Source organism: Anolis sagrei, chromosome 1 (genome assembly GCF_037176765.1).
Source record: "Anolis sagrei isolate rAnoSag1 chromosome 1, rAnoSag1.mat, whole genome shotgun sequence".
NCBI classification, from domain to species: domain Eukaryota; kingdom Metazoa; phylum Chordata; class Lepidosauria; order Squamata; family Dactyloidae; genus Anolis; species Anolis sagrei.
Genome location: NC_090021.1, coordinates 282011827 through 282025127, shown reverse-complemented (window position 1 = coordinate 282025127; position 13301 = coordinate 282011827). Strand labels below are relative to the sequence as shown.

General features: G+C 40.9%; 1 protein-coding gene across 3 annotated transcripts in view; it reads left to right on the top strand.

Annotated features, from left to right (window-relative positions):
- PLEKHH1 (pleckstrin homology, MyTH4 and FERM domain containing H1) overlaps positions 1-12985 on the top strand; it is a 67697-nt gene extending 54712 nt beyond the window's left edge. For all 3 annotated transcript variants that reach the window (XM_060762371.2, XM_060762381.2, XM_060762360.2), the window contains 8 exons: positions 3295-3450; positions 3721-3821; positions 4614-4755; positions 6832-6974; positions 8155-8284; positions 9043-9129; positions 10052-10198; positions 11854-12985. In XM_060762371.2, coding sequence (XP_060618354.2) covers positions 3295-3450; positions 3721-3821; positions 4614-4755; positions 6832-6974; positions 8155-8284; positions 9043-9129; positions 10052-10198; positions 11854-12048 — 1101 coding nt within the window. In that variant the 3' untranslated portion in view covers positions 12049-12985. The remainder of the gene's footprint in view (positions 1-3294; positions 3451-3720; positions 3822-4613; positions 4756-6831; positions 6975-8154; positions 8285-9042; positions 9130-10051; positions 10199-11853) is intronic.
- The last annotated feature ends 316 nt before the right edge of the window (positions 12986-13301 follow it).

Sequence of the window (13301 nt, the reverse complement as noted above, 5' to 3'; positions counted from 1 at the left end):
TTTCCTCCAACACCACAGCTCAAAAGCATCGATCTTCCTTCGCTCAGCCTTCCCTAAGGTCCAGCTCTCACATCCGTAGGTTACTACAGGGAATACCATGGCTTTGACTAGGCGGATCTTTGTTGCCAGTGTGATGTCTCTACTCTTCACTATTTTATCGAGACTGGACATTGCTCTCCTCCCAAGAAGTAAGCGTCTTCTGATTTCCTGGCTACAGTCTGCATCTGCAGTAATCTTTGCACCTAGAAATACAAAGTCTGTCACGGCCTCCACGGTTTCTCCCTCTATTTTCCAGTTGTCAATCATTCTTGTTGCCATAATCTTGGTTTTTTTGATGTTTAGCTGCAACCCGGCTTTTGCGCTTTCTTCTTTCACCTTGATTAGAAGGCTCCTCAGCTCCTCCTCGCTTTCGGCCATCAGAGTGGTGTCATCTGCATATCTGAGGTTGTTAATGTTTCTTCCAGCAATTTTCACCCCAGCTTTGCATTCATCCAGCCCCGCACATCGCATGATGTGTTCTGCATACAAGTTAAAAAGGTTGGGTGAGAGTATGCAGCCTTGCCGTACGCCTTTCCCAATCTGGAACCAGTCTGTTGTTCCGTGGTCAGTTCTGACTGTTGCTACTTGGTCCTTGTACAGATTCCTCAGGAGAGAGACAAGGTGGCTTGGGATGCCCATCCCACCAAGAACTTGCCACAATTTATTATGATCCACACAGTCAAAGGCTTTAGAATAGTCAATGAAGCAGAAGTAGATGTTTTTCTGAAACTCCCTGCCTTTCTCCATTATCCAGCGGATATTGGCAATCTGGTCTCTCGTTCCTCTGCCTTTTCTAAACCCAGCTTGAACATCTGGCAACTCTCGCTCCATGTATTGCTGGAGTCTTCCTTGCAGGATCTTGAGCATTGCCTTACTGGCATGAGAAATAAGGGCCACTGTACAGAAGTTTGAGCAGTCTTTCGCATTTCCCTTTTTTGGTATGGGGATATAAGTTGATTTTTTCCAGTCTGATGGCCATTCTTGTGTTTTCCATATTTGCTGGCAAATGGCATGCATCACCTTGACAGCATCATCTTTTAAGATTTTAAACAGTTCAGCTGGGATCCCATCATCTCCTGCTGCCTTGTTGTTAGCAATGCTTCTTAAGGCCCATTCAACCTCACTCCTCAGGATGTCTGGTTCTAATTCATTCACCACACCGTCAAAGCTATCCTCGATATTGTTATCCTTCCTATACAGATCTTCTGTATAGTCTCGCCACCTTCTCTTGATCTCTTCAGCTTCTGTTAGGTCCCTGCCATCTTTGTTTCTTATCATACCAATTTTTGCCTGAAATTTACCTCCAATGTTTCTAATTTTCTGGAAGAGGTCTCTTGTCCTTCCTATTCTGTTGTCTTCTTCCACTTCCATGCATTGCTTATTTAAAAATAGTTCCTTATCTCTTCTGGCTAACCTCTGGAATTGCGCATTTAACTGGGCATATCTCCCCTTTTCACTGTTTCCTTTTGCTTTCCTCCTTTCTTGGGCTACTTCCAGTGTCTCAGCAGACAACCATTTTGCCTTCTTGGTTTTCTTTTTCTTTGGAACGTACTTTGTTGCCACCTTCTGAACAATGTCGCGGACTTCTGTCCATAGTTCTTCTGGGACTCTGTTTACTAAATCTAGTCCTTCAAATCTGTTCTTCACTTCCACTGTATATTCGCTAGGAATGTTAGTGAGATCATATCTAACTGGTCTGTGTATTTTCCCTGATCTCTTTAGTTTTATTCTAAATTGGGCAATAAGAAGTTCGTGATCTGAGCTACAGTCAGCCCCAGGTCTTGTTTTCACCAACTGGATGGATGTCCGCCACCTTTGGCTGCAAAGGATGTAGTCAATCTGATTTCGGTGTTGACCATCTGGTGAGGTCCATGTATAAAGCCGTCTTTTAGGTTGTTGGAAGAGAGTATTCGTTATACACAGCGAGTTTTCCTGGCAGAATTCTATCAGCCTGCGTCCCGCTTCATTTTGTTCTCCCAGACCATGCTTGCCTGTGATCCCAGTTGTCATTTGACTTCCCACCTTGGCATTCCAGTCTCCTGTAATGAAAATAATGTCTCTTTTTGGTGTATTATCCAGTAGTTCCTGCAGATCCTCGTAGAACTGATCTACTTCTGCTTCTTCAGCAGCTGTGGTTGGGGCGTATATTTGGATCACTGTAATGTTGAAAGGCTTTCCTTGCACTCGAATTGAGATCATTCTGTCATTTTTTGGGTTGTATCCAAGCACCGCTTTAGCGAATTTCTTATTAATTATGAAGGCTACTCCATTTCTTCGATGTTCCTCTTGTCCGCAGTAGTAGATCTGGTGGTCATCTGATGTGAAGTGGCCCATTCCAGTCCATTTCAGTTCGCTGACCCCCAGAATGTCTATCTTTAGTCTTGACATCTCACCAATAACAACATCCAATTTGCCCTGGCTCATAGATCTTACATTCCAGGTTCCTATGGTGTGTTGATCTTTAGAGCATCGGATTCGTCGTTCGCCTCCAGTACCGTCGGCCGCTAGCCTTCCTTTCGGCTTTGAGCTAGCTGCGTCATCACATCTGGGGCTAGTTGAACTTATCCTCTGCTCCTCCCCAGTAGCATTTTGGCCATCTTCCGACCTGGGAGTCCCATCTTCCAATGGCATACCGACATATCTCTGGTTGTACTGGTCCATTTAGTTTTCTTGGCAAGGATACTGGAGTGGTTTGCCATTGCCTTCCCCAGGGATCACGCTTGGTCTGAGTATTAGCATAACCATTAGCATAACCAAAGTATTAGCATAACCATTTTAAATGGTTATGCTAATACTTTGATGCTATGCCCCTTTGAGTCCCCTTTGGGGGTAATAAAGCAGGGTATAAATAAATACAGCAACAATAATAGGTGACTTAAAGGCACATATACATGTTCGCACAATGCTTTGTGATGGGCTTGTACATGAGGAATGAGATATTCTTACTTACCTAGAGTCTTTATTGCATCTCTTACACAGTAGGAAAAAACATGATTTCTCTTCTTGCTTGACTATGTGATGAACCATTATAGTTCTTTGGTATCTTTGATCACACGTGCTGTGATCACGATAGCTGTTATGCATCAGTATTTCTTTGGGCAGCATACTGAGAAAAGCTCTGTACAAATCACACACACACACACATATGTTAATCCATTCCTAGTGCATACAGTATAGTGAAATTATCTGCCATCTATGGTAATGACAGAAAGATTTTGCTTCACTTTCCTGATCATTTCATTTGTTCGATTATAGGTGGTCGGCTTTGATGGCTCTTCAACTGTAGATGAGTTTCTGCAGCGGCTGAACCAGGAGACAGGGATGAGGCGATCAGCTCTCTCTGGATTTTACCTCTTTACAGATGATCCTTCTGGCAGAGATCTAGAACACTGCCTACAAAGCCCTGTGAAGGTGATTGCAATTAATTGCTCATTCTGTCTTTTCCTAGTTTGCCAAATCCTTAGGCACGTTTATACTGACCACTTACTTCAGTATGACCAAAGATCAGCCCTGTAGTGACTAAACACTTTGTGGGGCTGATCCAGCTTAATCTGGGGGGAAGGCCATATCAGTGTGCCAATATTGTCTACAAATACTGTTCCATACATTTTTCCAATGCATGTCTTACGGATTTTCTGAATCACTTCAGACTTTTCTGACTTCCTCTTTTTCCTTTTTAAGATCTGTGATATCATTTCAAAATGGGAGCAAGCATTGAAAGAACTGAATCCAGGAAAATATGATGGTGGTACACGAATAGTGAAACTAACCTATAAAAATAGGTACTGTCTATTGTTGTTAAGGGTTCTATTGTATCATTCTAGCTGCATATTCAAATATATCTATATAAATAAAAATGTAATGTTCGTTTGTGGGATTAACATAACTCAAAAACCATAGGACGAATTGACACCAAATTTGGACACAATGCACCTATCAGGCCAATGAGTGACCATCACTCATAAAAACACTGAAAAACACAACAGAAGAGACTTAAAAAGCCAAAAAAACAAAAAATACATTACAACGCATGCACAAAACCACATACACACACATATATACACACAAATATGCATGTATACACATATACACAAATATATACACACACACATATACACACAGAAAACACATATACACAGACTGGGCCACAGCAACACGTGGCAGGGGATGGCTAGTATCATTATAAATCAAATGTTACGTCCAGCTCCTGTTTTCTAATGTTATTTTTCGTCTTTAGTTTAGTTTAGCAAATTAGTTTAGAACAAATTATCACAAAAATAACTCGCATTATAATTTTTTAATACTTGTTATGGATGTTGTTGGTTATGGTGACTGAGAGTGGATTCTAGTAGACCTCGTATGAAAAAACTTTAAAAATAAACTCAAGTTTTGTAAGAGTGCAATTGTCCATTCCAAGAGGAGAGGAAAACTACCCAGGAAATTGCACCTACATCATAAATAAAGTTAATTTTAAAGTGTATATTAAAATAGTTCTTTAACTTAAGTGATCAAACCAAATACTCTGCATGTAGGAGACTTTTTAAAACTTACATTGCCATTTTTCTTCAACTTAGATTATATTTCCGAAGTCAAGCAAAAGCTGAGACAGACCGAGAGCGCTTATTGCTGGCTTTCCAGATCAATGGTGAAATAGCTAATGGGAGATTCCCAGTCAATAAGGAGCTGGCTCTGGAAATGGCGGCTTTGATGGCTCAGGTGAGTGGTCAGGCTATTGTGCTTATAGTTATCAAGGAGCACTGGGGTCATTGGCAGATATAGAAGAAGTAACATTTGGGAACCAGAATACCCAGAAAGCATTTGTCATTTGGGAGCTATAATGTTTGCACTATCCCATGCCCAGCCCTTTTATAGATGGCCCATGTCTATTTAGAAATGCTGGTCATTGATTTTGTTGAACCTCTGCTGATGGAGCTACAATGAAATGTTTTGTCGAAGGCTTTCATGAAGTAGTCTGCAACCAGAGAAGTTCAACCAGAAAAGTCAGCCATAGCAGAGCACCTGATGAACTATCCTGGAAATAGCATATTATTTGAGAACACAGAGATGCTGGACCACTCGAACAACTACCATGTCAGGCTACACAGAGAAGCCATTGAAATCCACAAGCATGTGGACAATTTCAACAGAAAGGAAGAAACCAAGAAAATGAACAAAATCTGGCTACCAGTATTTAAAAACACTAAAATTATAACAGTAAATAAAGAACAAAACACAAACACAGGGGAACTCCAGACAAGAAACAATCAGGAACAGCTAATCACCTCTCCACAAAGAATTCCCCCAGACAGGAACAAGCCACAGCTAAAAACTGTCAGGCCATCAAATGCTAATCAAAATGGCCAGCTGAAACATTCACACCTAGTTCCAACAGACAAGAGTTCTTTCTCCCACCCTGGACTTTCCACAGATATATAAACCCAATTTTCCTAGTTTCCAACAGACCTCACAACCTCTGAGGATGCCTGCCACAGATGCAAGCGAAACGTCAGGAGAGAATGCTTCTAGGACATGGCCATACAACCCGAAAAACCTACAACAACCTACAATGAAATAATTTTTATATTATCTTTAATGTGTTTTAGCAGACTTTTTTTGTATTTTATGGTGTTCAGTTGTTACTTTGTTAAGTTCAGTTGTTACTTTGTTAGGTTTGCTATATTATCGAATGTGTTTATTTTGATGTCATTGTTTGTATGGCTTCTTTCCTGGCAATTGAATGTTTTGCCTTATATGTTGGAAACCGCCCTGAATCTCTGTGGGGAGATAGGGCGGTATACCAATAATAACATCATCATCATCATTACCGGTATTATTTTTTCTTCAAGCCCAAACTGGTTTCAAAGGAGCAAAACACCAGTGCCTTCCAGATACAGGAGAAACATACAAAAGATGAAATGTTGCACTTGTGTGTGGTCATGACACAGTATGTTACTCCTGAAGCTACCTATAAATGCCTCTGGGTGGCAGAATCGGAAAGGGCACAGCATTTTTATTTGAGGAGGAAATCGAATGGAATGCATAATAGAACTGTGTAGTTCAGGCTGAGTATCCCTTATACATTCCAAAATCTGAACTACTCCAGAATTTGAAAAAGTCCATATGCATATAATTGAATTCAAAGTGATTATTCCTACAAGTAATACAAGTATGGTCTACTATGCCAATCATATTGTTAGACTGCTGGATCCTCGTTGAGGTATAATGGGAATTGCAATCCAACATTATCCAGCACATCCCTGCTCTAATAGCAATACTCTTACCTTTGTCCGTAATACACATGCCCTCTCTAATACCAATTCATCAATTGAGTGGTGACAAGATTGTTACTAAAACAGAGCCATTAAGAAATGAAAGAAAAGTATCAACAGACTAGAGGGAACCCCAGGGCCTGCAGGAATCCAAGAGCGATCCAAAGCAAACACATTCAAAAGAGTCCTGTAAGGGCTGAGCATATTCAGTGGCTACAGAATATCAGGACTGTAAACTGAAATAGAAGAAGGGAGATGGAAGGAAATGTCCTGGAAGAGGAATTATTTACACATAAACAAGAACCATCCCTCCTGCAATATTCTGTTGAAGTATCATGTGTTGGTATGGTATAGTATCCAAATGCTGTTCAGGACCATCCTGATTTATCCTGTTACTCCTGGAAACATATCTTCCTTTACACATACACACAAACACATGCTCACTTCTTCACACAAGCCCACATTTTTGTCTCACTAGATTTTAATGTCTTTTTCGAAACCTATCTTCAACTTTTGCTCTTAGGTGGAATATGGGGACTTAGATCGACCAATACCATCCAACTCTGGTGGAGCATCCCATTCCAAAATGCAGCATTTTCTCCAGCAGGTTCTGGACAAATTTTACCCCAAGCGCTACAGACACAGTATTTCTTCTGAACAGTTACGGTAAGATAAGTATGCCTGTCTGCATTCTGCTCTACTGGAGTTGGCAAAGTACAAGTCTAGAGATGTTGTGGAATTGTACTTGCCATCAACCTTTGTCACCACAGCCAATGGTGAGGAATGTTTAGTCCAACCAGAAATTCAAAGCATGTCTCTTAATGTCCTACCTGAACACTCAAACCATTGTTGCATACTGGAGCTGCATGTGTGTACTTCAACTTGCCCATTGATTTATGAGGGCCTCATGAGTTTCATAGGGCTTTCATAGTCAATGTTGAACAAGTCTATCACTCCACAGTTTCAGTATGCAAAGTGATCTTGTTGCACCATTTGAGATGAACCAATAGAAAGTTGATAGCATAAGATTTTGTAGACTAAATTTACAAAAAAATATCCAATGACATAATTCTCTCAGTTAATCTCAGTGGTGCTGCAAGATTCCATTGCATACTAATCCAAATTTATCCAGGTGTATCTTTGAATTCGCCCCCCATGGTTTCAAATGCAAGTTCCTCTTGGTTTTGTTCCTTATAAAATTTGATATTTCTTCTAGGATCAAGAAGTGGAGAGGCAGACTATTATGTTGCATTTTCACACCTAAACATAATGTATAACCCATTTTTCAGACTTGGGAAAAGTAGGTAAAGGTTTCCCCCTGACATTAAGTCTAGTCGTGTCCAACCCTGAGGGGTGGTGCTTATCTCCATATCTAAGCCAAAGAGCCAGCGTTGTCTCTAGATGCCTCCAAGGTCATGTGACCGGCATGACTGCATGGAGCCCTATTACCTTCCCGTCAGAGCAGTAACAATTGATTTACTCACATTTACATGTTTTCGAACTGCTAGGTTGGCAGAAGCTGGAGCTAACAGCGGGAGCTCACCCTGCTCCCAGGATTCAAACTGCCAACCTTTAGTTCAGTAAGTTCAGCAACTCAGCACCACTAGGTGCTTCATACTCATATAGCTAATAATGACCACATTGTAAACAGAAACCCAGAGGCTTTAAAAATATTGAAATATCTATACAGGTGCTTGTCTGTGATCCACACCATTTTGCTATGAAAATAAATCCACTACTACTTTGAAAAGCACTGTAGTCCTTCCTAATGACAGAGAAAATATGAATGTATGATTTTACTGTCCTTCTTTTGAAAATTGTGACTAACTAAATAGTATTCTTCTAGGCGGCTGGCTGACCGATTAGCTACTAAATGGATGGTGCTGCAAGGGTGTTCTCTACAAGAATGTGTTCGGATCTATTTGACTGTGGCTCGGAAATGGCCCCTCTTTGGAGCCAAACTGTTTACTGCTAAGGTAAGGGAAAGGGGCTTTGTTGATTTGTACTGGCAAAATTTAGCAAGGCAAGAAAAAAAAAACTTCTTTTAGTTTCAGCAACATGCTTGGAGTAGCTGCAGATCAGCTACATTCTGTTATTACTTGGGAACTGGATGAAAGACTTTTTAAAAAGATAGGGCATTAAATTGACGTTTGATTTGGGAGAATATTTCTGTGTGTGTGTGTCAGGAGTGACTTGAGAAACTGCAAGTAGCTTCTGGTGTGAGAGAATTGGCCGTCTGCAGGGATGTTGCCCAGGGGACTCCTGAATGTTTGATGTTTTTCCTTCCTTGTGGGAGGCTTCTCTCATGTCCCCAGATGGGGAGCTGACAGAGGGAGCTCAACCCACTCTCCCTGGATTCGATCCCTGCCATCATAAGGGTTTAACCCATTGCACCACAAGGGGCTCTTGGGAGAGCATTAATCAAACTGTATGGAGCATAAAGCAGGGCCAGAGTATACAATCTCTGTCCAGTTAGTGGACTGCAATTTCGAACTCTCAGCTTAGTCTAATACTGAGTTTTGGCTCTGCGTATCTTATCCTAAAACCTTTCTAAGATCAAAATGAGAAAAGGTCATGTTCTCTATGATTCAGATTTTCATCAGATATCATCATAAAGTATTTAATAGTCATTGATTGACCTTACTGCACTAGTGGACTCAGAGAGCTCTGAATTGATAATGCCTGTCTTTAACATCGTGTTCTTATAAGGAATTGTTATATCTCATTTCCCCAGCCTGTCCTACCTTCTTCTTTGGAAGACGCTCCACTATGGATAGCTGTGAATGAAGATGGAATCAGTATACTGGACTATAACACTTTGGTATGATTGGCAAATGAATTTGAATTCTACTCTCTAGAAGGCTGTTTCAGTAATTGCACAATCTAGAATTCTTTCGCTGACACTGATTATCAAACAGAAAGGCCATTTGGTTTTAGGACCTCATCACACTAGAGAATGAATATTTTAATCTGGTTGCTGCCTCCTGCAGAATTCTGGGGCTTGTAGTTAGGGAGGAAACTTTAACAGCCTTCCTAAACTACAAACCCCAGAATTCTTCAGGAGGCAGAAACCAGATTTAAAGTGGATTCATTCTCTAGTGTGATGAAGTAGTTAGTTATGGCCATTTTGATTTACTAAATCAGGAAAATTCATTATTACTCATTCTTCAGAAAGATAGTGACAACTATACACACACACACACATACATACATACATACATACATACATATACAGACACACACACACACGAGCCCCCGGTGGCACTGTGGGTTAAACCACTGAGCTGCTGAACTTGCTTACCGAAGGTCACATGTTTGAATCTGAGGAGCATCGTGAGTTCCTATTAGCCCCAGCTTCTGCCAACCTAGCAGTTCAAAAACATGAAAATGCAAGTAGATCAATAGGTACTGCTCTGGTGGGAAGGTAATGGTGCTACATGCAGTCATGCCGGCCACATGACCTTGGAGGTGTTTACAGACAGTGCCGGCTCTTCGGCTTAGAAATGGAGATGAGCACCAACCCCCAGAGTTTAACACAAAAGGACTTAAAATCAGGGGGAAAACCTTTGCCTTAGAGAGAGAGAGAGAGAGAGAGAGAGAGAGAGAGAGAGAGAAGCAATCAGCCATTAACTATATTTCCTAAGTAAATCACACCAATATTTTGTATGTGTGGCTAATGGAAAGAGAGTTATCTTACATAGTAACTTTTTCTCACTATTTGTCTATTGTTTGCTTTCATATAGCACTTAAAATTGGCTTACTCCTATTCTTCTGTGCTGACTTTTGGAGGTTATCATGACGACTTTATGATCGTAGTCAGTCAAGTGAAGGATAGGTGTTCTGGCAAAGCCCATCCTGAAAAACTACTTTTTACAATGGCAGCTGTAAAGGTGAGTCCAAAATAAAACCACCCCTCCCTGTTTTGCTAAGCACAAATGCATGTGAATTTTAGGTAAACCGCTGTGAGTGGAAAATTCCTTTTCATTAAGCAAATAACGAATATTAATTTTAAACGAACAGCTTCTTGCTTTTCTGGATGTGAAGAGCAAAGAATGATAAAATAATACATTTGGTTATGAAGTACCCAGAAATATTGACATTCTTCTAAACCAGAGTTTTCCAAACTGTATGTCACAACATGTAAGTGTTGCCTGTAGTCTGCAGGAGTGTTGCATAAATGTAACAAGAAACCTCTGAGTCTATGTCAAAACTTCTTAAAACTTTGGTCACAACACAAAGCATGGTCACCATAACTTAATGTAGGAGTCAAGAGACATTTGGCACTGTTAGAGGGGGGCCATCCTGCTGGGCAGATTCCTGTTAAGAGGAGTAGCAGTCTCTGAAGAAGAATGAGGAACCTGGTTGGCATTGGTGGGCCCACTCTTTCCTTTCTTCCCATTCCTTTCCTTCCTTATTCAGCTTTCTTTCTCCTCCTGCATGCCTTCCCTCGCCTCTTCCCCCCCTTGCCTCCCCCACAAATTCAGTGCCCTCAGACTTCTCTTTCCTCGTGCTGATCTCTACTTTGAGTCCTCTACTTTGGATGAGTCCCTCTCATCCAAAGAGTTTTTCTATTTCTCGTCTTCCCCCCCCCCCCACTTTTCTTTCACCAACTCTTAAGAAATGTGTCCCAACATGTTTCATGGGCTAGTTAGTTGTGTTATTAATGATTGACTAGTTGTTTCTTCAACCGAAAGAGAAAGTCCAAAGCCAGGAATAGCCATTTTGGTATCCACTTCTCTTCAAGTGACTACCAAGTGTCTACTTCATTGTGATCAGATGATTTTGGATCACTGTGTTTCTTAATGTCTTCTTAATTATGAAGGTCCCCACCCTGTCCTCCTTCCTGAGGGAGTTGAAGACTTGGATGTTTAGACAAGTCTTTGAAAATGTCTAGCCCAATGGTTTGCAATTATGATACAACACACCACTTTCATCCCATGCCCTTGTTCCTTAGCTACAACTTGTACTACTATCCCTTTCCCTTCTTCTTGTTTACAGTTGACCATATTCTTACAACAGTCGTCACTATAGATTATTGGGCATCATTTTGAGTCAGATTGCTGTTTTATATACTACTGGTTTATCTTGTATTGTTCTGTGTATTTTATTTTATGTATTGTTTCAGGCACTTTGTGCCAATAGTAAGCCGCTGTGAGTCCCTTCAGGGAGATGGAGGCGGAGTAAAAAAATAAAGTTGTTTATTATTATTATTATTAATGTCAGCAAAACTAAATTTATTATTTTTACCAAGAACCTCTCCTTGATGAAATGGGCTATAGCTTGGACGAAATATAGAACAAGGTAGATTGTTTAAATATCTAGGTGTTATTTTGATCTTTTGGAACTGGGGCTTCTCACTAGGCTTTGGTTATTCAACCAGCTATAGTGTTAAAGCTATAGTCCATTTCTTTTAGCCTAAAGGAGGATGGTTGGGGTATTCCAGGCTCAGATGTTAACACAACTGTTTTGGCTTCTGTAAGATACATTTGTAGTAGACCCAAGGACATTAATGTTATTGGATTTTTCCCTTTCACCTTCCCAATAGATTGTTGAAGTGACTCTCCTTATTGCCAGCTATATTAACTGCTGTTCTTCAACACCACACTTGTCTCCTGGTCAACCTGCTCAGATCATCAGTCCACCATGGAGTACATCATCTGCTAAGAAGCTCATGGGACATGAAAGCAGGTCTTTCTTTCCTTCACTGCCCCGGACCACTAAGGGACCTACCCTGCTGTAAGGACTGCTCCAAGTGCCCTTTTACCACACTGTGAACTGAAAACTGCTGTGATTTCAATTATTATGTGCCCTGTTAGTCAGGCAGACTCCAAGTCTACCTCTTTAATGAAGTGCAACATTCCTTGTTTAAAGTTGATGCCCTTTGTGTTTGTTGAAGGCTTTCATGGCCGGAATCACTGAGTTACTGTGAGTTTTCCAGGCTGCATGGCCATGTTCTCTAAAATCAGGACAGTAAACAAAGAGCAACACTAAAAAAAACAGGGGAATTCCAAACAAGAATAAATGAGGGCCAGCTAACACCTCCCAACAAAGGATCTCCCAGGCAGCAACCAACCAAGCTTCGAAGCTGCAAGGCCATTAAATGCTAATCAAGGCGGCCAATTGCAACATTCACACTTGCCTCAAGCAGACAAGAGTTGTTTCTCCAACCCTGGACATTCCACACATATATAAACCTCACTTGCTGGTTTCTAATAGACCTCACAACCTCTGAGGATGCCTGCCGTAGATGTGGGTGAAACGTCAGGAGAGCATGCTTCTGGAACATGACCTTAACGCCTGGAAAACTCACACCACCCATTGATTCCCTTTCTTCCTTAATAGCATTAGAGCTGGAAATGGAGGGGTTGCCTGTTCTGAACCAACAGAGTATATTTAATATTCCTCTTTACCCTTTACTTTATGTCAAGATCTGCATTGCCTCCTAGCCATTTCAACCAAGCTCCACATTCACTTCTTCAGATAACTTTAAAAATTCAGTCCTGCATTTGTATTGAAGTTATTTTCACAACTTGTTTACATATTAGGGTTGCTCTTTGACTTCTCGTTATTTCCTCAGTTAACATCTACTGCTAGAATCTTTATACCAGGGGTCCTCAAACTTTTTAAGCCAAGGGCCAGTTCACGATTCCTCAGACTTTGGGGGGGGGGGGGGGGAGCTATAGATGAAAAAAAACTGGACAAATTCCTATGTACACTGCACATATCTTATTTGTAGTGCAAAAACATGAACTAACATCTCAATATTTAAAATGAGGAACAATTTAATTCAGCATAAACTTACCAGTATTTCAGTGGAAAGTGGGAGCCTGTTTTTGTTAATTAGGATTGTTGTTGTTGTGTGCCTTTCAGTCATTTCAGACTTAGGGTGACTCTAAGCCTAAAGTCTAGGACGTGGGCCAGGGAATGACCTTGGAAAGGCCACATCCGGCCCATAGGCCTTTCTTTAGGGACCCCTGCTTTATACTAACCTAA